The following is a 22799-nucleotide window of genomic DNA, read 5'->3' on the forward strand; positions in this document are numbered from 1 at the left end:
GAAAGTGATCGAATGCACACCTTTGTTGCCATGATATGTCTCATCCTTAACTATGATACATTTCATATCCGTGTGCTTACTGGGTGTATGCCTTGCCCAAATGGCACCTAATTGAATCACAAGGTAGTGGAGCGTAGTTTCACCCCAGCCCAGTCGCACAGCACAAGTGTTCAATGATATTCCAATTCAAAACGATAATACATCTACAGCACAAAACTTGCATTTTGTTGGAATGTTGCATAAACGTAAGGCAGCTTCTGTATGTCAAGTGGTCATTTCATAGGTGGTACATGGGCTTCCCTATGCAACCAACTATTGTGTTTGGTGCAAAGCCTATTGACAGATGTCTGTGGACAGGGCTTTCCACCAAAAATACACCTCCTTGGGGCAGACACAAACAAGGAGAAAAATGTTCTTTTCTTCAAACTTTGCTAACATTGGATGGGTGCTGCTTTGAATAGCACACAATATGGGCAAACTTTAAAAGTAAGTTTAAGCATGGTATTTTGTATTGAAGGGTAGCCTTGTACTATATTCACACAGAAACCTCTGCACTCTGATGTTAAGGTGTGCTCTTTGCGCCATGTACCTATTAAGTGTACCAGCGCATGGGAATAGATCAGCACTACTGTATCTTAGTAGATATGGTGTTGTCCTGCTCACTCCCTCTCATGCAGCAGAGTACAACAACTTAGGTTGTTGCTACACCTTGCATGAAATATTAGTAGAACTGAACCATTTTCTGCCCTCGCCTAAGGTGAGTTCACAAGGAGGACCCAGTTTAGGATGAGCCTTTCCCTAACATTACTTCACTGAATAAGCTCAATATTATTCATTTGATCAGGCAGTACAGAAGATGCATTAGGTGGATAAGAGGGGCATTGAAGGCCAGGTCTGACATATGGCCTGATTATGAGTCTTGCGGTCCACGCAACGTCAGACTTGTGGGGGCGCAACGGTAGTGGTCTTCCAACCGCCCCATTACAACCAGGGCGGTCTGACTGCCATTGCACTGCTACAACCACCATAGATCAGAAATCCCCGGTGGTGGCGCATATGCTTGGCAGGACCACCAAGGTCCTGCCAAGCATATTACGAGTTTCCTCTCCACCACGGTTTTCATGACCGTTCCTCCTCCATGAAAACAGTGGCAAACAGGAAACAAAGCGGGCCCTACAAGGCCCCCTGTTGCCTCTGGGCCATGGGGTGCGGGCAGGGGGAAGGCAGGAGGGTACATGTTGTCCATGCCTTGCAGGTACTGCCTTTGACGTTCCCACTGAGGTGCCTATTTCAAAGGCACCGCTGTTGGAACGCCAAAGAACCGCCTGCCAGTGACTGAAAAGGTCATAATCTCTTGGGCGGTGTGCACACAGGTGTGGCAGCTGTGCGGTCCCGCTAAACTCGTAATCAGGTCCATAGTGTCAGTGTTTAAGTTACACCCAAAACAACCTCAGGATTTCTGTGTTCACAGGTTGATGAATGAGGAATCGATTTTTCTTTGACAATGCATTCTCACTGGCTGCTGTGTGTCTTGTATACATTTTGAAACGTTCAGTTGTTTCTTTAGACTAGACGATGAAAGTAATGGAGAGATCAGAGAACACAGTCCACTACCTCTACAATATGTTGTCATTGGGTAGAGATGACCCCAAGGAGTGGTAAACCTGCAGATATTCTATAGTATGGGATAAATCTACAGATATTCTATAGTATGACATAAACCTGTAGATATTCAAGCCTGTCCACCTCAATGGGAGGGCTCGAGGAAAAGAATAAGGCAGAAGGTCAGGACCAATATTTCTGATTGACTAGGTCACGGCCTTGGGCTAAGTACAGTAATTCAATTTTCGGACATGCACTAGAATCGACATATTGCATTGCAGATTTTGGTAGGACAACTGGATTTGAGTTCAGTGCATCATTCGCGTGGGGTGTGCATTTTTCAAAAACATAGCTAAGGCGCTGTCACCTTTTGGAAAAAGTACCAGCACAGGGTCGTTGTAATTTTAAGGGAATGGCAGGCAGATAACTTATAGAGTCAGGAAAAATGGGGACAAAATGCTGTGATATTAGAAATTAATATCCCCAAACAAGCCTTGTTGAGTTGAAAAAAAGTGTAAAAACTAGAACTGAGGAGCGTCACTTTGCTTCCACTACCGAAAAACCAAGGGTCGGAGCTGCCACCACACAAGGCTAACCTGTGAGGTGAAAGAAGATGTGCAGTTGTGTTTGCCTTTACTGCCATCCTGGCCCGCTCCAAGGCTGAACTGATTCTGTACACGGACAGAACTAGAAGCGTAGGTTTTGCTAAATATTTGGCTTAAATGGCAAATTGAATTTTAGCTTTAGAAAACAGTGCCACCTGATCTAACCACGATCAGTGTTTTTGTACTGTTACCCATTTTGACTTCACTCGTGACATGGGGTACCCTTGGGTAGTACAACAGGTTGTCTTTTGATGGCAAAGACTTTCAGTAGTATGTACTATCCATAACCAGAGGGCCCAGTGCCCATTTATCTTGAGGCTGCATAAAGAGCTGAATCTTGCCTGTATGAGTAGCAGTGCCCGATTACTCAGCAGTAATCTTCATTACTCCTAGTCCTGGTCTTCCCATTCCATTCCTGAGCCCTTTCTCCCTCCCTGTTTTTTATTTTCAGGCGACTGTTTTTGTGTTCTGGGTTTCTTTGGTATTCTCAGGATGTTTTGTGACGCACTTACCCCTTTATGCTAACCTGGTAAGTGGCGCCATATTGGGGGAAGTGTTAAAACTCTGCTGGGTATAGGTTTTCTGGGGAGCAGACAAGCTGCTCACTGTTAAGGAATGGGACGGGAAGACGGACAAGGAGGTAATGTGATGTTTAATGTGAGGCCTATGAAAAACAACGCAGCAGATTATTTGTCTCGATTAAACTGATTGAGGTAAAAACACTCCTACTTGCCTCAGACAATGTGACAACCGCCATGTTCGCCAGGCCTCTTCTAGGGCCAGGGACAAATTTCATTTATTCGGGCGTAATATAAAATAATGTCTTGCATTTCCCAATTTTTATGTGAAATGCATGAGATAATGCCAAGTTGCATATTTGAGAATTTGGGTAAAAATCCTATTGTGGCAGTAGGAGGGAAATCGGAGTATAACTCAAGAAAACTACTTCCATTACTTTAATTTCTGCCCCAGTCTCAGTTTTCTCTCACAGTTTCGTTCAAAAAAAAAAAGAAAAACCTTCAACAACTCAAGTACTCACCGACCAAATTTAAAACCCTCCTGGTTAGTGAGTTATAGTGAGTCATAGAAAACAACAGCAATACAATACAACCAACAACTATAAAAAAAAAAAACAATAAAAGCTAGACAAAGCTAGACAAAGGAATCCTTGATAAGATAGAAGGTTCCCGCCAATCCATCAACAATCCTCTACGCCAAAGGAACACAAGAATCCTGATTTAGTTGGCGGCACATAGAAGCCCAAAATAAAAAAAAATAAAAAAAGGACCTTCAGGAGCTTGTGCCAGACCAAGCACACAATGAGGTCAGGCAAAATTAGGAAAGCAACTGAAAATGACAATGTTCCTGCCAAACGACGCAGGGCCAACAAGCGGAAATGTAACACCAATACAGACACAGTCACCGCGTTGACAGAACAAGAAAATGCCGTGTTGTTAGATCTAACGCCAGAAATTACAGAAATCACAGAAATCAGAGAAATTACAGAAAGAACAGCCCTCAACAACAGCAAAACGGAGAGAAAGAGCGCTCAACCTAAAATTTACTCCTTTTTCTCATTTCTGAAAGAGCCCGGCTCTTATCTAAGCTCCACAAACAGCAACCTGAAGGGGCTGCCCTCGCCAATGGTACCACAAGGGGGCACGCAAACCAATCACCGTGAAGGCATCAAAGAGAAGCACGGCACAAAAATGTGGGTTTCTTACATACCAGAGGACAGGAGCACACAAATTGAAAACACAAATAACCACTACAACAGTGGGTACAATACCACAAACACAGATCCCACCACCAAAAGGGGTCTTCCCCTGGAGCCAAACATTGTAACCCAGGTGATAGCACAGCCCCAAGATCCAGCAACAGGGATATCGAACAGCTGTGACGAGCAAAACCCCGCAAGAAAAATAGATTCATTAGGACCCATCGAGCAGAAAACTCTAACTGAGCCATCCCCAGAGCTACCTCCAGAGCCCCTTAATAAGTCTGCGAAAAAAAACAAAGCAGAACCCACCACAGGGAGCATCAGCTGTACTATGAGGACTGTAAAGGTCCCACCTCGGGATCAGCACTACATTCTGGTGACTCAGCCAGATAGAGATAATTCCGACATGGGGCGGGACAGAGAGACAGAACTAAAGCTGAAAGGTGTAGAAACTGCAGCAAACGAGGACACGGTAAACATTTTAACCAATGGGGCGGGATGGGCAAGCAAACCAGAGAAAACACAGGCAAGGGAGCCATTAGAAGCAATTGATCCGTTGGAAAAAAACAGAAGCTCTAACACAAGCCAGGTCCCTACCCAATCTGCATCCTCTAACATGGAAGAGTATGCTCAGCTAACAACAGAAGAATGGGAGAGGCTGGTAGCATCATATTCACCCTCTGCCATACAGCTCGACGTCAGCAATCCAGAAAGAAAGCAAGACCCTGAGAAGATCCGACCAACTGATGACTCCGAGAGGACGCCGCCAACAGAAGACCTCCCAAAAAGCGCAGATGTACTATGGTCATCCTTGCTAAACACACTCCAATTATCCATAAAGGCAATGCAGTATCACTCGGAAAAAATGGACATCCAACTATCCCTCCTGAACTTTTTGGCTATTCACGTAGCCAAAATTGATAACAAGCTGGCAGACATGAACTGCATGATAAAGAGGGTCCAAGCGGAAACAAAAATAGAGCAGCCGAGCTGCGCATGCTACACAATAGTAGACAAACTCACTACCCTCCCTCAACTCCTGGGAGACATCCTAGCAGACCTAAAACAAAAAACGAAAAATTCAACCTACAACAACCCAGGATCTGGGAAAGAAGGTCAAATACAACAATTAAAACTACCCAGCGAACACCCAGTTACTACAAAAATACAGAACTTATCTACTACACAAAACAGCCAAAAAGGACAAACTGAGCCAAATAGTCGAACCGGCCTAGAAGTTAACAAACCGACCAACGATACCTATGCGGAGACCCTAGGGAAAACCTTAAGGCAGCCACCTGCCATCCAAAGGAGCGAAGTCCTGCCACAAACAGATACACAACTCAAACACACACAAGGGCCTCATCCTGACACAGCGACAACTGCCCTTAATGACGCTATGGGAAAGGCAAGTAAGGAAGAACCCAAGGCAGTAAACAAAAGATTACGAAAACAAAAAAGGAAAGGAAGAAAGAAGATGTTTAACATACAAACTTTTTTCCACAGGGCAACCACCTTCCCGGAAGCTGCAGCAGCAGAAGCCCCAGAAGAAGAAGAAGTAGAAGACACAGCAAACTTGTCCACAATCACAACAATCCCACCGGCTAGGAAGGCGGAAGAGCCTCCACAAATTAAAAACCACACCCTCACAATCTTAAGGGAGGGATTAATGGCAGACAGAAGTAAAAGCCCGCCCCCAAAAGAAGACACCAGAGTCAAGGCCAACATGACAATCTGGGAAGGGCAGAGGGAGGACCTAAAACCTGTCATAATAAACGAAATCCCATATAGGGGTAAGGGCCCAAAAGACGACAACCAACGGGAGTCCATCCAGGCGGAAACCGATAGTAGCACAATACTGTTCATTCCAGACTACAACTCAAGAGGGAGCGGGGACATCCTCAACCGAGGCAATATCTTACTCTTATTATCTACTATTAGCAACCTGACTGACATCAGCACAAAAGACCTAGCGGCAGTGGAATTTATCCATAACTACCACTTGTCAAATTTGGAGATTACAAAAACAACATGGCTAAGGAATGAAACATGAAGAGAATTATGGAATTTGAGTCAACCTTTCTAACTTGGGGGATTCGCTTAAAAATAATGGGAATAACAGGTTACCCCGAACCACTACGCCAGGTACATAAAGAGAGACAAATCCACGAGCCAACAAGCAAGCTACCACAAGGTAAAACTGAAAGCGTCCTAAAGGGGGCTAGAAGCCACTCACCGTCCAGGACAAACAGGCAAGAGCAACGCCCAATTGACCAAACTGACTGGAACTGGATAGCAAGGACAATAAACACAAGGTCCGGAAAGTCTTGACAAAACACTCAACAAAATCCAGTCATACAGCAACAACTAAGAATATGTTCTAGGAATATTAATGGCTTAGGAAATAAAAGAGACGACCTCCAGTTACTTTCCTATCTTCAAACATTTGATGTAATAGCCTTACAGGAGACCTGGCTAGAACAACCATTTCATATCCAAGGCTTTAACACATATCACCTCCCAGCGATTAGAATCACGAAATACGGCCATCCAAAGGGTGGTCTTACAATATACACCGCAATAACGACCTTTAACGAATCAAAGTACACAAATGCGAAACAGACAGGCAACAACTGCATCCTCACAATAGAACTAGAAGTGAGGGGAAAAGGTTCAAAACAAAATCTAAGGTTGACGAATGTATATCTACATCCCCGGGGAAAAAAAACAGGAATGTCCATCCTGGTAGAAGAGATCTCAAAAACATTGATAGAGACAGCGAACACAAGCCTCATAGTTACAGGGGACTTCAATATGTTTCTAGGAGGGCCTCAAACAAGGGACACATCGTTAGAAGAACTGTTCCTTGCATGGGAAATCCCACAACAAGCAACAAGCAAATGGGCTAACCAAAACCGGTTGTCAAGCTCAAGCACCAAGGACTTAGAACATCTTAATCTGGCAGCACTAAATGGCCGCTTTGCAAATGATAACCCCCCGTCAGCTACCTTTCATAATTCAACAGTCAGCTCCTCTATAGACTTCACATTTGTATCCTTGCACCTCTTCGCAAAAATCACGGATTTCCGAATTGGCACAATGTCTGCTAGCGACCATCAGCCCCAAGAATTTGGTCTCAACTTCCTGGGTGTGGTGCAAGCCAGACCAGTGATAAACATGGATTGTTCACTGCAGTTGGTACAAAAAAGAATTAAATGCAACACGTCAAACCTGGCAGGCCTTACAACTGACGCAAAAAGCCGGTGGGAAAAGTGCATCACAAATAACACTGAGTACCTAAACGCTTGGGAACATTTCACGAGTAGCCTGGGACAGGCCCACACAAGGAAATCTAAGACACGGCATCAAAGCTATAAAAGTCAAGGAGAGAGAACTGACTTAACTGGCAACCGCGACAAGGCCTCAAATCAAAACATCAAGATAAAGCTCCTGAAAAGTAACATCAATAAATTGCTGCGTAAACTACATCGCGACGGACCGGACCCATTAATCCAATTGGAGATGCAAAACTTAAAACAGGAAAAAAAGAGAATTATTTGGCAGGGTAAAAGGGAAGAAGAGGAAGAAATGTGGGCAAGACTTCTACACGATGCTAAAGGAACCAACACAAGCGGAAGATTCTGGAAAACAGTTAATTCACTCCAGAACCCCAGGACTCCGACCATTGACTCCTATGTATCCGAGGAAGCCTGGGCCAATCATCTCCAGGCACATTTCAACACAGCGTCACAGCCCCCAACCACCAGGCGAATGGATAAGATCAAAAATAGCCCAACATGGACGTTACAACTGGGTAGGAATGCATTTGACCCTACGGAAAAACAAATAATAAGCAGGATTGCGATGGGGAAAGCGGAGGGGGCGCCAGGCCCTAATGGGATTCCCCCAATATTGTACAAACAAAATCCGGACTATTGGGCAGCAGCCCTAGTGCCCCTCTTCAAGCAGATAACAGACACTGCAACTATCCCAGCGTCATGGAAAGGCTCGATAATAGCACCAATACATAAGAAGGGCAATGTAAAGGATCCAAAAAACTATAGATTAATAGCCCTAATTGACAACGAAGCCAAATATTACGCCGGTCTCCTATTAGAGGAGCTTCAGGACTGGACAGAAGAAAATGCAGTTATTCCTATAACCCAAACAGGATTCCGTAAACAAATGGGTACAACATCAAACATGTTAGCTCTCTCGCTCCTCATTGACGCTACAAAGGCAGCTAACCTCCCCCTGTATGTATGCTTCATTGACTTCACCTCAGCATTTGACACAGTCAACAGAAACCTACTATGGGAAAAACTGAAAAAAAAGAACATCCCATCAGGCCTTCTTACACAGCTGATCCTACTTCACACGGACACATGGGTCCAAGTCAAGCTAGGGCCAGGAGATTTCCTTTCAAGAAAAATAACGACCACGAAAGGTTTAAAACAAGGCTGTGTCCTAGCTCCAACACTCTTCAACATTTTTATGTCCGACCTGGCACAACTGCTGGACGAAACTAACTCTCATGCCCCTAGCCTAGGAGGCCTCACTATCTCCAACTTAATGTATGCTGACGACATTGCCCTAATAAGCAGAACACCGATAGGGCTACAACATCTGATCAGCACCACGTTTAAGTACTCGATAGACAATAACCTCACCATCAATCTTTCAAAAACCAAAACAATGAGGATTAACGCAATAAGGTCATCAGCAGGATTTCACTGGCACATGGGAGGATCCATACTGGAGACTGTAGAGGAGTATAGGTACCTGGGGGTAATCTTTGATAGAAAGGGCTCATTCAACCAGCAAAAGGAAACAATAAAACGGAGGGGCACTAGCGTAGGGATTGCACTAAGGAACCTCAAAACAAAAGCAGTTGGCCGAAGCTTTACACCTCTGCTTCAAGTGCTACAGGCAAAACTAACATCGGCCCTGACCTACGGTAGCGAATGCCTCCGAGGAAGGGACGCCCAGCAATTGAATAGCACAATAGCGAAGGCAATGAGAATAATCTTCAGTCTGCCCAACTACACCTCCCAGGCACAAATTAGGCTGGAATTTGGCCTGAGAAACCAAACTCTAGAGCGAATGGGTGCCTATGCCAAAAGTTGTCACAAAATAAAGAGAGGGGAACCTACAACCCTAAATCACCACCTATGGAAAGAGATGGAAAGCAAGAGCAAGAGCGCGGCCGCGTTACATCTTAACCACTCCTTAAATTCTTTGTGTCTTCAAGAAGCCTGGATGAGCAGCGTATCTCATAACATCTTTAAACAATTGGTCAACAAATCAGTTAGATCCTTGTCGTTAATCGAGGACAAAGCAAGCCTAGCAACCCGGGCCCATGGCTGGACAGTCATTCAAAGCTACACAACCAGCCACTGCCAAAGCTACCTAGGAGTCGGGTTTACTAGGCGTACAAAGGAGAAGTTCCTACGTCTACGGCTGGGCCAACTGCTAGTGCAAAACCATCTTCCCCCATGGTTAAGACCTAAAGAAACTATCAACTGCCGAGTTTGTGGGAACTCAAAGGAAGACATCCTCCACCTACTATGCACTTGTAAAGGTCTGGACGCAGAGCGTAGATCCCTCCTAAAAAAGCATTTCAACAGGCTGGGCATAAGAACACGCCGGCAGGCAGTAAAGGCCTGCTTGGACGGAGCGAATATTCAATTAGCAAGCCACGTCGTCAAATTCTTGGACAAAGCAGTTAAGAAACAAGAATGACAGAGGACGAAAACAGGCCGACGCATACTAACGAAGTGAAACCCAAAATTGATAAAGAAACATTTGCTTGATATGGGTAATGGCCGATATCCGAATGGTAAAAACAGGACACAATAACACTGCAGGGGAGCCCCATGATCCAACAGGCCCAGCAATAAATACCATAACTTGGACAATACTCAGGCGCAAAACAAACTGACTTTCCTTTTCACAGAAATCATCATAATTACCCTTTTTGTTTTTATTTGAAGCTAATCTTGTTGTAAATATATATTTGTCATTTTCTCTTTTAATCCTCAATTGTATTTAACTCATGGTTTTTATATGTCAATAATTGCAATGGTTTTAATTAACTGAGCAATAAAGATTCTATTCTATTCTATTCTATTCTATTGTGGCAGTATGAAAAGAACACAAATGAACTGAGCACAAGCTGATGTTGTTTGCGTCACGCGTGATTTTGCTCAATTCATTTCTCGCCAGGCCAAAACGGATGCAACCGGTTAAAAAAAAAACAATATGCCAACGCCAGCATTCCCTACAATCAAGTAATTTCGGGGACATTTGAGAATTTCACAGAAGTGCAATCTGGTTGCCTTTCTTCCTGAACAGACTGATTCTGATGAATATGTCAATTGCCTTGACGCTGGTTTTGGGGGTCAACGACCCTGCGCCAGTTTCCAGCAATTGGTGGCATGTGCCCCAGAAAGCTGTAGGTCGACATTTTATCTTTCCAAAGAAGGACAGTGTGAAGGATACTAAACATTTATTTCCGCATTAGGGTACGGTAGGATGGCGGAAGGCAGCCCACCCGCCTGCCCCCACGCCGATTGGACCCTCAGCGTCGGTAAACCGGGCCGCTTGCCAGCAATCCTATCAAGTGTCTACTTGCGTCACTTCGAAACAGCCGATGACTGTTTTTCTTCCGCTCAATTAGAGATTAAGCGCATCCTCCACCGCTTGCATACATTTATTAATGAAATAAATTCAGGTGTGGGAAAAAAATGGGTGGCTGTGCTAGAAAAATAAAAGCGAGCGATACAAAGAAAAAAGCAAAAGCCAGTTTAATGTGAATTCCGAGAAAGGCTCCGCTCTAATTACAAGTGGGCGGAGCTGACCTGTCAAATTACACATCTCCGCTGAGCGCGCGCTCTCCAGCACCAGTGGAACCCTTTTATTCAGTTTCTATTTTTGTTTTATTATGCAGAGGGTGGATTTATAAAATTGCTTAATCTTACGAATTCCCCATAGCGAAACGTTAATACAGGTGACCACTAAAGAGAAAAATAGGAAGGGGGCATGCATTCAATCTATTTAAAGCTTTTTCTTCACATTAGCATTTTCTCAGTTATGGAATAAACACGAGAGTCCAGCCAACATCCTGAAATAAATGCGTGTTTCGGTTTTGTGAATATCAGGAATCAGGGTAGCATTGTCATTACCTCATAGCCGGCATGCTCATGGAATGGCGGATGGAATACCTTCCGTATGTAAGCAGGGTAAAAAGAAGCAGAGAGAGAGAAAGAGAGAAAGCAATGAATATCAAACCATCCAAAGCAGCAAAAGAAAGGCACATGAAATCGAGGAAAGGAGCTACATTGGTTGCACAGCGCATGTGACAATTCATGAGGTGATCAAAGAAGCGGGCTCTGTTACTCACCTTCAAACTTCATTATTTAATTCCAGTTGAACGAATCTAGATGAAGATTATGTAGATTGAAAGTTCGTGTGCTTTGAGAAAATTGATGGATATCTCCCAGTCTGCCCAGGGAAATCAATTCACCCCCCAAATCACACCCCTGCCATTAATAGGCAGCGATTTTCTCTGTTGCCATTGTTGGTAAAATCTGTGTTTTGAGCTTCTCACATTGTCGCAGGGGGCCTCATTCAACCCAAGGGCTATGAATATCGGACAGGTGCAGGTGTGTCTTGTGCCCCTACCAACATTCAGCTGGGGCTCCAATGTTTTGAAATATACTCCTGTCAATTACTGTTTGGGCAGAATGGTATTAGGCTCCGAGATGCAGTTTGTTGGACAGGAATCACCTTGTGCTGTAAGGTAGAGTGACCTGATTTTGAGAATCAAAAAGCATGATTGGCCAAACACAGAAGTAGGACTAAGGGTTAACATCTATCTATCTATCTATCTATCTATCTATCTATCTATCTATCTATCTATCTATCTATCTATCTATCTATCTATCTATCTATCTATCTATCATCTATCTATCTATCTATCTATCTATCTATCTATCTATCTATCTATCTATCTATCTATCTATCTATCTAGCCATCTATCTACCCACTCACATTATACACAACATTAGCTATAGCAGGACCTCCACCCTGTGCCCACTAGCCTCCTCAGCCGCCACACTCTGCCTCCCCTTTGCTGTGGCATGTATCTGACTTCCTGCACTGCCTCAGAGAAAAATATCAAATACTTAAGTTGTTTTAGACCAGGGGTACTCATAGTACGGCCCGCGGGCCGCCAGCAGCCAGGCAAGCCTTTCTTGGCGGCCCGTGGACCTTGCAGACATCGTACCGGTGTTTTATGTTTTTTTAAACAGCGTCAGCAAACAGTCTCTGCTCTGTGGGGGCCGGGCGATTCAAGCAATAGTCCGAGTGGAGCTGCTGGGGCGCTAAGAGGTGAAATACAACAAAGCCTCGTTATCATGCAAATGGTCTCTTAAAGACCTGTGAAGTACTCGGGTGGGGCTGTGTGTGTGCCATGGAAGGGAAGCTGCCTCAGCTGCCACACAAGCGGAGGGAAGGGGAGTCCGGGGGGGGGGGGGGGGGGCGGGAGAGGTGACAAAGAATGACAAGAGAACAGCAGGGTGTGAGAGTCGGGTAAGGGGACAGAGGATGACAGAGGGCAGTAGGGAGAGACAAAAACAGACATAGACAGATAGAGATAGAGACTAACAGAGACAGGGACATACAGAGATAGATAGGCAGAGACAGGGACAGACAGATAGAGACAGAGACAGACAGAGAGGCGGAGAGGGAGACGGAGAGGGAGATGGAGAGGGAGGGCGACAGAGAGAGAGGGAGACGGAGAGAGAGAGGGAGGGAGACGGGGAGAGAGAGGGAGACGGGGAGAGGGAGGGAGACGGAGAGGGAGGGAGACGGAGAGGGAGGGAGACTGAGAGGGAGGGAGACAGAGGGAGGGAGACAGAGGGAGGGAGACTGAGAGGGAGGGAGAGATAGGGGGAGAGAGGGAGAGAGAGAGAGGGAGAGAGAGGGACGGAGAGAGAGGGAGGGAGACAGGGAGGGAGGGAGACAGGGGGGGAGACAAAGAGGGGGAGACAGAGAGGGGGAGACAGAGGGAGACGGAGAGGGAGGGAGAGGGAGAGAGGGAGAGAGAGAGGGGGAGAGAGAGGGAGGGAGACAGAGAGGGAGGGAGACAGAGGGGGAGGGAGACAGAGGGGGGATAGACAGAGGGGGAGACATAGAGGGGGAGACAGAGGGAGACGGAGAGGGAGGGAGAGAGACAGAGAGGGAGGGAGAGAGACAGAGAGGGAGGGAGAGAGACAGAGAGGGAGGGAGAGAGAGAGAGGGAGGGAGACGGAGGAGGGAGGGAGATGGAGGAGGGAGGGAGATGGAGGGAGAGGGAGGGAGACTGAGAGGGAGGGAGACTGAGAGGGAGGGAGACTGAGAGGGAGGGAGACTGAGAGGGAGGGAGACTGAGAGGGAGGGAGAGAGAGGGAGAGAGAGGGAGAGAGAGGGACGGAGAGGGAGGGAGACAGGGAGGGAGACAGGGAGGGAGGGAGACAGGGGAGGAGACAAAGAGGGGGAGACAGAGAGGGGGAGACAGAGGGAGATGGAGAGGGAGGTAGAGGGAGAGAGGGAGAGAGAGAGGGGGAGAGAGAGGGAGGGAGACAGGGAGGGAGGGAGACAGAGGGGGAGGGAGACAGAGGGGGGATAGACAGAGGGGGAGACAGAGAGGGGGAGACAGAGGGAGACGGAGAGGGAGGGAGAGAGACAGAGAGGGAGGGAGAGAGACAGAGAGGGAGGGAGAGAGACAGAGAGGGAGGGAGGGAGGGAGAGAGAGAGAGGGAGTGAGACGGAGGAGGGAGGGAGACGGAGGAGGGAGGGAGATGGAGGAGGGAGGGAGATGGAGGGAGAGGGAGGGAGACGGAGGGAGAGGGAGGGAGACGGAGGGAGAGGGAGGGAGACAGAGGAGGGAGGGAGACGGAGGACGGAGGGAAACGGAGGAGGGAGGGAGATGGAGGAGGGAGGAAGACGGAGGAGGGAGGGAGGGAGATAGAGAGAGGGAGAGAGAGAGATATGTGTATGCCGGGTCAGGTGGCTCAGTGGACGAAGGCGTCCGCTGCAGGGACCTGTGTTCCACCTCATGGTCACAGGTTTTTTTGTTGCTCTAGCCCCGCCCCCTCCCCCAATGACCCCGCCCCCAAGGTGCGGCCCTCAGCCACAAACCACACTGTAAATTTGGCCCCCAAGAGAAAGTTTGTGAGTACCCCTGTGTTAGACGTTAGAGGCACCAGTTGGGAATAAAAGCCATCTTTAAATTCTGCTTTGCAAGATAACTTAACCTTCGTTTAAAAAACCGAGACATGTTTTTTAATATGGACAAAAGCATCAGGACACCGACAGTTGTCTGGAAACTCGGCCTGAATGGGAAATCTGGATGTCTGCTCACCCTATGTAAGGACTCTACATAGTATGCTACCAGTGGCACCTTGGAGCACTAGAAACCAGTCTAAATGTGTTTAAATTGTTCAGGTGGTGGGCTGACGCACTAGTTTTGCGGGTCGGGCAAAAGAGAAAGGCAGAAAAGTCAGAAAGGAGGAGGAAAAGAAACACATGAACAATTGACATAGGAAAAAGCAAGGATCAAAAACAACCTATTAAAACGTCCATTGATTCACACAATTCCAACCCCAGTAAAAATCTTTTCTTTATTCTTCATTTATACCATAATATTTTCTTTTCATAAGCAATTGGTAAAATTGTAATAGTTGCAACAAACTCATCATATGCAGTTACAGCAGGCACACATTCACGGCAATCCCGCATTTTCAATGCTTGAAATGATTTACCTGGAGATTCATAGTACTTTTTAATCCTGCCTCCAGCGAATTTACGCCAGCCACATGACTGTGCTTCATGCCATTTATCCCATTTTGTTTCAATTTAATTAGACACAAGAAAACACTAACACTGATCGCCATCTCTGTAGTGAGTGACAGCATCTGTCATCTTCAACAGACAGACAAACATGAAGTTTTAATTAAGAACTTCAATATTTATATTTTGGCAAGAGGGCAATATGCCTCATTGGAAAGTTGATCATGGCACTTCCCATTTGAAATGATTGAAATTAATGCGGGCTACCCTTGTCTTGTTTCCTGTAAAACCACATCAATTGACTCTACCTAGAGATCCACTCTTCCTACTCCAAAAACTGCAAAATGTCCAAAACACTACAGGAAGGCAAACCCTATTCGGTTGTGCGCATGACCATGCAGGATTAGTCCCCGCACAGTGGAGTTACCCATCTGCACTCAGTTTCATGATGCCATGATTTGCATTGTCAATGCAACAGTTGGTATTGTAGAAAATAACCATGGCAGTTTTCACAATCTTGAATAACGTAAAGGGCCATAATACCACCTATATCCACATTGCCACGATATATAAAGCAACAGCATCATTGGGTTAATTTTCACAATGTCAAAAATTGTACCACACCATCGTCATGTCAAAATTACCCCACAAGTAAAGCACCACAACCAGGCCAGATTTTGCTCCGTATCATGAGAATCTCAGCTAGACCAGTTTCAAGCCGGTACCCTCTAATGTGTTTGCAAAGCACCATATCCAGTTAGGTATCTGCATTGACTGCAAATTAATCACAATGTTCCCATTTGTAAAGCACTACACCTTGTCCATTGTTGGCCCAGTATTTATTTAGCTGCTGTGGCAATCCTAGACTGTCTGTGGGGCTTTCCATGTCCTGGTGCACCAGCACCACCACTTTTTGTTTTCCTAATACCTTTGGCACCATTCAATGAACCTACATGAAACTTTCCAAAAAAGTAATCAATCAAGCCATTCGAGATGGCATCAGTGATGTCATCAATAATTGAGATATATATATACATCTATATACATATATATATTCACTAAGAAAGATTAGTTTAATGGGATCTTATAATCAGGTGAAAATGCCAGTTAAAACATCCTGTTTCAAGTTAACAAAACCATTAAAATTCACCAGTTATACTTGTCTCTAGTCTGTATAATTTGTGCCTTAAAGTAACTATAACTTGCGGCCAGCCCCAATGCAGGCAGCCAGCCCCCCCAGCATGCATGATGTGGCTGTGTATTGTGTAGGGTTCACTATGGTGCCTGGCAGCAAATTCCCAGAATGCCAGACCCTGCCCCCAATTCCCGTGCGCAGAAGAGGGACGGTCACAGGGCCTACCGCCAAACCCCAGTCGTGCATGGCTGACTATGTGATGTTACAATAAAAAGGGTATCATTTTATGTAAAGCAGACCTACTGAGTTTGTCAAAGTATCAGAACATCAAAATATAAAAACGTGAGCCAATAGGCTTTATGAAGGGGTCAGCATATCAACATATATAAAGCAGACCTACTGTCTTTGTCCAAAAATCACTCATAATTATAATTAAACATGTATTTTGTTAATTCACACAGTGCAATGTTTAATACAGGTGTTTGTCATAAAATATTTTGATAAACTTCTATTAAAAAAAAAAGCATCACCATATGTTTGATTCTTTCTTTTAAAATGTTTCAACCTACAACATGCAGCCATAAAAACAACCGCAAGAGGGTCCTGCACTCCAGCTGAAGAACATAGAGCTCCTGTTAGGAGAGCTTAAAAAAAATATGGTAACCTTTTCGGGTGTCATGGATTTAATGACCCAGGAGACTTACTGTTTTTGTTTTCTTAAAGTTGCTGTGGGGTGGTGCACATCCTGCACCTCATTTAATATTCTTTTTTTTTAAGAATGTCCCTGTGCCCACCCAGGACACTCACATGTTTAATTTTTGTTGGGGTTACGGGGGCAGCCCTAGGGCCCCCACTTCTCCACCAGCTCCCATAAGCCTCCCCAAAGGCTGCGCAACAGCCGGTAACACTTATAAAAAATACTGTTTTGCAACTAGGATACTCCAGTGCCCAACCGGGTTCTCCCCATAACATGTTCTATGTTGGAGGCAGTGGGGAAGTTCCAGGGCTCCCATGGCCCCGCCTGCGGCTTGCTAGCACTGTAGCGAGCACAATTTTGTACATTTTTTCCAGAGTGCTCCAATGCCCTCGTGATGCACCCCACATCATTTTTAAGGTTGTGGGCTTTAGGGGGAGCCCCAAGGTCCCTGCAGACGCATCAGCTCCCCTGCCAGCACACATCCTGGTGCATCAGGCTCCGGCATTGCTCCCCCCGGCAGAGAAAGTGTAGAACGTTTTGAGCTCTCATCTGACAGATCAGCTTTCTGCTACCACCAGATGGAAGCACAAAAAGACTTCCCTGCTTGGGCAGGGAAAATATGGTGTCCCAGTGGAAGGGGCTCACAGGTCATCATCCCTGAGTCGGCTCCGGTTGAAGGAGTCCCTGGGATTACATTGTGACTTGGAGAGAGAGGCTTGTGCCCTCCTCCTCTTTGTTAAAATACCGACCACAGGTGATGGGGTCCCCAGGGCCTCTTTGAGGCTTGGGGAGGGGGCACATGTCTCCCTCCCCATTTTTTAAAATATAAGCCTTGAGGGATGGGGTCACTCAACCCCTCCTCATTGATCAAATTCTGGCCTCAGGGGATGGGGTCCTAATAAAGGTTCATGAAGGGGGGCCGCAAGCCTACCATCCATTAAATAATGATTTGCCATCCCCCTTCGCATTTGTTTTTAGGTCGAGCTAGACAGCACATGCGCTGTCTCTGTGAGACCTGCTGACATCAGTGTGTGGGCTTCAAGTTCATCCCCCTTCTTGCCATTGCTTTTCATTTGTCTATGTCATTGTCCATTAAAAATCCTTGCTTGCTAGTGGTCAGTCCTGCCTCTTTGTCCCTCCTTTCTCTCTTCTGTTCCCCCCACAGAGCAGGGACTTAGTACTGTCTCATTCCGCTATGGTTCTTTATCTGTTCTCTGGTTGGCTATTTTTTTCTTGGTTTTCTGCTCTGTTACTGTTTGTGTTCAGATTCAGTGCCCTAGCTGTTTTCATTTAAATATAGCATTCTTCCTCTCACCCCTCTTAACGCCACAGTTTACTTGTTTCTTTTGCTCCGGCACCATGGCATGGGAAGGCTCTCCTTAGACATAGCTGCTCCCTATGCCTTTTCATTTAGAGCGCAAGTGAAAATAGGCCTGTAAATCTTGTCACTGTGTTTCATTTTTCACAATGGTGCATTTTATTTGATCAGCACGCTGCCCTACAGCTGTTCCCAATTGCCGTAGGGTTCAGCGCTGTGTAGCTGGGTGATTTTGGGGGGATTGAGCGTGCACTTTACAGTGCCCCTGGGGTTCAAGCAGGGACCGACTGTAGTGCTCCTGTATCAGTATGCACTCTATGGTTCCCCCGGTATACAAACAGGCATCCATTCTAGTGCACCCTTTGCACATGTTACTGGTGAATAAAGCATACTTTATCAGTGCTGCGCCGGTTTCACGAGCGCTGCGCTGGTTTCACTTTCTTGGTTATGTATTTCCTGGCTCCTACGTCCCACTTTTTCTGCTCTACCGGCGACTACCGCCCCCTCCCAATCAGTCAGCAGGCTCTTGCAGATCAGCAGAGCCAGGCGGACGGAGAAGGTGGGTTATGCTGATGTCTGCCTCAGAGCAGGGGGCACTGTTGTCTGTGCCTGCTCCATGCAGCTGCCCCAGCTGTGGACTAGCTCTGGTCTCCGGGGAGAAAGGCAGGTTTGAACTCTTTCTATAAGCTCTGTTGGTCAGTTTGGCAGTCGTTTACGAGTGCTGCAGCGGTGTTGCTTTCACTGGCCTGTATTTTCAACCCGCTCCTCCACACCACTCTCCCTGCTCTCCCCCTATCCCTCCCTTCCAATTGCTCACAGGACTCCAGCGTAACTTACCTCACAGCAGAGTCAGGGAAACGCAGATGGAGTGCTGAGCTGTGGTTAATCAAGAGTCGGAATGTTTGTTTAGTACACCGCTGAGCAAAACATTTTTAGAAGCTCATCCAGTTGTAGTGTTTTTATTTTTGATCATTGTATGCTGCTTTGCTTAATAATTTGATTTTTTCACCATGCTTAACTTTTTCATGTGGAAAAACGTTGACATCATAACTTTTATTTTATCGAGATAGGTGCAGTACCAGAAAAATCATATTATTCTATCATAAGGCAGAAACTAAAATTAAAAAAATCAGCGAGTGAATCAAAATACTCAGGGGTCACAAGCAAAGCAGACGAAAAAGCAAATGTTAAGACGGTTCAAGAAAAAAGAATGCATTTAAATGTTTGTATTTATTACAGCGTGTTCCCATCTCAGCATTAGTTTTTCTCACCACAAACTGCAGCATCTCCCAGAAGAGAAGCAAGGCTGACAGTGAAAGAGGCACAGTTACTGCCAGCCTTGCTTCTCTTAAGCAACAACTATAAGTACAAAGTGCATGTTTACGCATGCTTGCAGGTTTTCAAAACATATAAATAAAAGGCGTTGTCATTTACAATGGCAATAACTTAAACTCTCGCAAATGTGAGACCTATTGTATTGCAAATGCTTGTTTTAATATGCGTCAGGATTAGCGGATCCTCCGCAGATCCGCGGTGCCGATTTTTATAAAAATTGGATTGCCGGGGATTCTATTTTTGGATCCCCTACCAGGTCTAGGAGTGGTATGTTTGTTGTAAACCCACTAAAAGGGGTTGTGGCATTGTCAAACGACGCCAAACTTAAATGCAAACCAAAATATAGATTTACTATAGAAATGTAGTCCGACTTATAACTACCCAGCGGCAAACACCACTGGGTAATATATATATATATATATATATATATATACACTGAAAATCAAAGGTTACAGGGACGTTATAGGAAGGAATTAGAATTTGAAAAATTTTTAGAAATTCAGTGAAAAAAACAAAGACTACATAGACGTTATAGTTAGGCTCAGATTTCACTCATACAAAACCAGTGAAATTCAGCAGTTATTGTTACCTGAGGTAACTATGGTTAACGCCCCGCAATACACTGCTTATGACCTCACATATTTCATTATTCATGACATGGTCAGTGACATTACTGATGGCATCACTGATGACATCATCCATTGAGTGAAAATGTTTCATAAACTTTTCTGAGACTTAAAGATATATAGTAAGCTGCTTCATAAGTTAAATTAATATTCGTTCTAAACTAGTTAGGAGTGGTACTGTTTCTAACATATGTTATCTGTGTGGGTGTGTGACTGTTTCAGTGTGTGAGTGGGTGTCTGAGTGCTGTATGTGTGTGAGTGGGTGCATAGGTGAATTAGGGGGTGTGTGAGTAGCTGTATGAGTATGTGAGTGACTGTGTGAGTGGTATTGGTGAATGAGTGTGATTGGCTGTATGGGCGACTGAGTGGCTCTATGGGTGGGTGAGTGGATGTGTTAGTGGCTGTATGGGTATGTTAGTGGCTGTTTGCATGGATGTATTGGTAAGTGAGTGTGTGCAAGTTGCTGTTTTGCACGGCAAATGTCTGTGTGACTGTATAGGTGAGTGAGTGGGTGTGTGACTGTTTGTATGTATGTGTAAATGGTCATGTAAGTGGTTAACTGGATTAGTGAATGGATGTGTGAGTAGCTGTATGGGTAAGTGAGTGCTAGTGTGAGTAGCTGCGTGGGTGAGTGAGTGGTTGTGTGAGTGGCTATGTTAGTGAGTGAGTGGCTCTATGGGTGAGTGAATGCTAGTGTGAGTGACTGTATGGGTGAGTGAGTGGGTATGTGAGTAACTGTATGGGTGAGTTAGTGGGTATGTAAGTGGTTGAAAGGGTGGGGGATCTGGCTGTGTTAATGCCTGTATGAGTGAGTGAGAGAGTGGGTGTGAGTCATTGAATGGGTTTGTGAATCTGAGTGGTTGTGTAGGTTGTGTAGGTGGGTGAGTGGACACATAAGGAGGTTGTGTGGGGATGTGAGTGGGTGTGTGAGTGCTTCTGTGGTTGATGTCATGAGTGATGTCACTTGAGATGTCATGAGTGATGTCATGGAGCATGTCATGAGTGATGTAAAATGTGAAGTCATAAGTAGTGCATTGCGGGGCGTAAATTATAGTTATCTCAGGTAACTACTACTGCTGAATTTTACTGGTTTTGTACAAGTGAAATCTAAGTCTCACTGTAATTTCCCTGTAACCTTTGGTTTTTCCATGAATTTCTAAGTTTTTTAAAAACTGATCTCGATATTGATATGTTTTCTAAAGCGTGCGAATGCCAATGGCATCTTCGTAGCTCTACTAAAAGATTCATATCCTGCCGAAGGAGACTGTCTTTTATTTTTTGCATCTCAATTTACAGAACGGAGAACAGCCAGGTTTTAAGGTATTTTCTGAAAATCAGGAAGTTGGATGGCATCTCAGCTGTTCCAGCAGGTTGTTCCAGAGATGGGCTGTGGTGTAGATGAAGCGTCTGCCCCCGCCAGTTTGATTTCCTAATTTTACGGACATTGATTGTTCTAGAGTTAGTAGATCGTATTGACCTGCTGGGGTTGTACCAAGTAAGATTTTTCTTTAGATAATCTGGGGCAGCTCTGTATAAGGCTTTGTGAGCGAGATTGAGGGCCTTGAGTCTGACTCTTTACTTCACCAGTAGCCAAAGAAGCTCTTGTAAAGTCCCAGAGACTCACTGAAACTCAGGAATTCTTTGCAGAAGTCTCGCTGCAGCATTCTGGAGGCATTGCAGTTTTTTCAAAGAGTCCTGGTAAATACCTACATGTAAGGCGTTGCAGTAGTCAAGTCTTGATAACATAGGTGCTGTTACTGCATCTTTTTGCAATTCAAAAGGAATGTACAGTAAGATCTTCTTGGCCTTGCATAGTAAAAAGAAACAAGAGGAGGTGAGCTTATTTATCTGTGCCTTGAAGGACAGGCTGGAGTTGAAAATTACCCCCCAATTTTTGCCAGTGGATACTTGTGTGGGGAGAGGGCCTAATGTTTGTGGCCACCAAGATTGGTTCCAGGATGGCAAATTCTTCCCAGAAAGAAGTACCTTGGTTTTTGCTGAATCAAGCATGAGACTGTTGGCATTCGTCCATTGAACTATTGTGCTTATACAACTGTGAAATCTGTGGACCGTCTCTTCAACATTGTTCAAGATAGATACAATAAGCAGTGTGTCATCTTCATATGTTACAGGAATTAAGCCTAAGTATCGAATTATCTGTATCAGGGGGGCCATATAGTCATTAAATAGTGTAGGGCTCAATGATGAGCCCTAAGGAACCCCACTTGGCAATTTAAAGGGTTTGTAGATAAGGTCTCCCAAAGCTTCTGAATATTTTCTCTGAGAAAGATAAGAAATGAATAGTTTTAAAGCTAAGCATCTGTTAGACGGACCGGGAGGGTCGGCCGAGGACAAGGGGAGAGGTCTCCGGGGAGAGCCGTCTCCAGCGATCGTACAGACGAATAACTTCCCCCCCACAGATGTACACCACACAAGGATAAGGTTTAACGTTCTTTATAAGCGATCTCTTAGGTACGATGAAATGGTACAAGGAGGCCTGGACTCAGGGGTCCCCTCGATTCTAGTCTCTTGGTTGGGAAAGGGGGTAGCGGGACAGTCTGGTTACCAATCTGGTAGATGCGATGATGGATAGCTCACAATCCTCGAGCTCGGTGTTCTAGCCGGACGGGCCGCGGCAGCGCCAGCAGGTCCCGGTGAAGATGGTCGTTACACGGTCCGCGGCAGCGCCAGCAGGTCCCGGTGAAGGTGGTGGTTCCAACGGTCCGCAGCAGCGCCAGCAGGTCCCGACAAGGTGGTAGGTGCAACGGTCCGCGGCAGCGCCAGCAGGTCCCGACAAAGGTGGTGGTTGCAACGGTCCGCGGCAGCGCCAGCAGGTCCCGACGAGGATGGAGGATGTAGAAGGCCGCGGCAGCGCCAGCAGGCAGGACGATAGTTCACAAGGCAGGGCTACGGCAACGCCAGTAGTCC

The 22799-nt window shown here is 45.6% G+C and overlaps 1 protein-coding gene across 4 annotated transcripts in view; it reads right to left on the reverse strand.

The window, feature by feature from the left end:
• The window catches only part of TPD52L1 (TPD52 like 1), an 867680-nt gene that overhangs the window by 103435 nt on the left and 741446 nt on the right, over nucleotides 1-22799 (reverse strand). For 3 of the 4 annotated variants that reach the window (XM_085611689.1, XM_085611688.1, XM_085611691.1), the window contains one exon: nucleotides 11112-11150. The exons of the other annotated variant lie outside the window; for it this stretch is intronic. In XM_085611689.1, the coding sequence (XP_085467815.1) occupies nucleotides 11112-11150 (39 nt within the window). The remainder of the gene's footprint in view (nucleotides 1-11111; nucleotides 11151-22799) is intronic. 4 annotated transcript variants of the gene reach the window in all.

The sequence above is a fragment of the Triturus cristatus genome, chromosome 6 (assembly GCF_964204655.1).
Source record: "Triturus cristatus chromosome 6, aTriCri1.1, whole genome shotgun sequence".
Classification (NCBI taxonomy): Eukaryota; Metazoa; Chordata; class Amphibia; order Caudata; family Salamandridae; genus Triturus; species Triturus cristatus.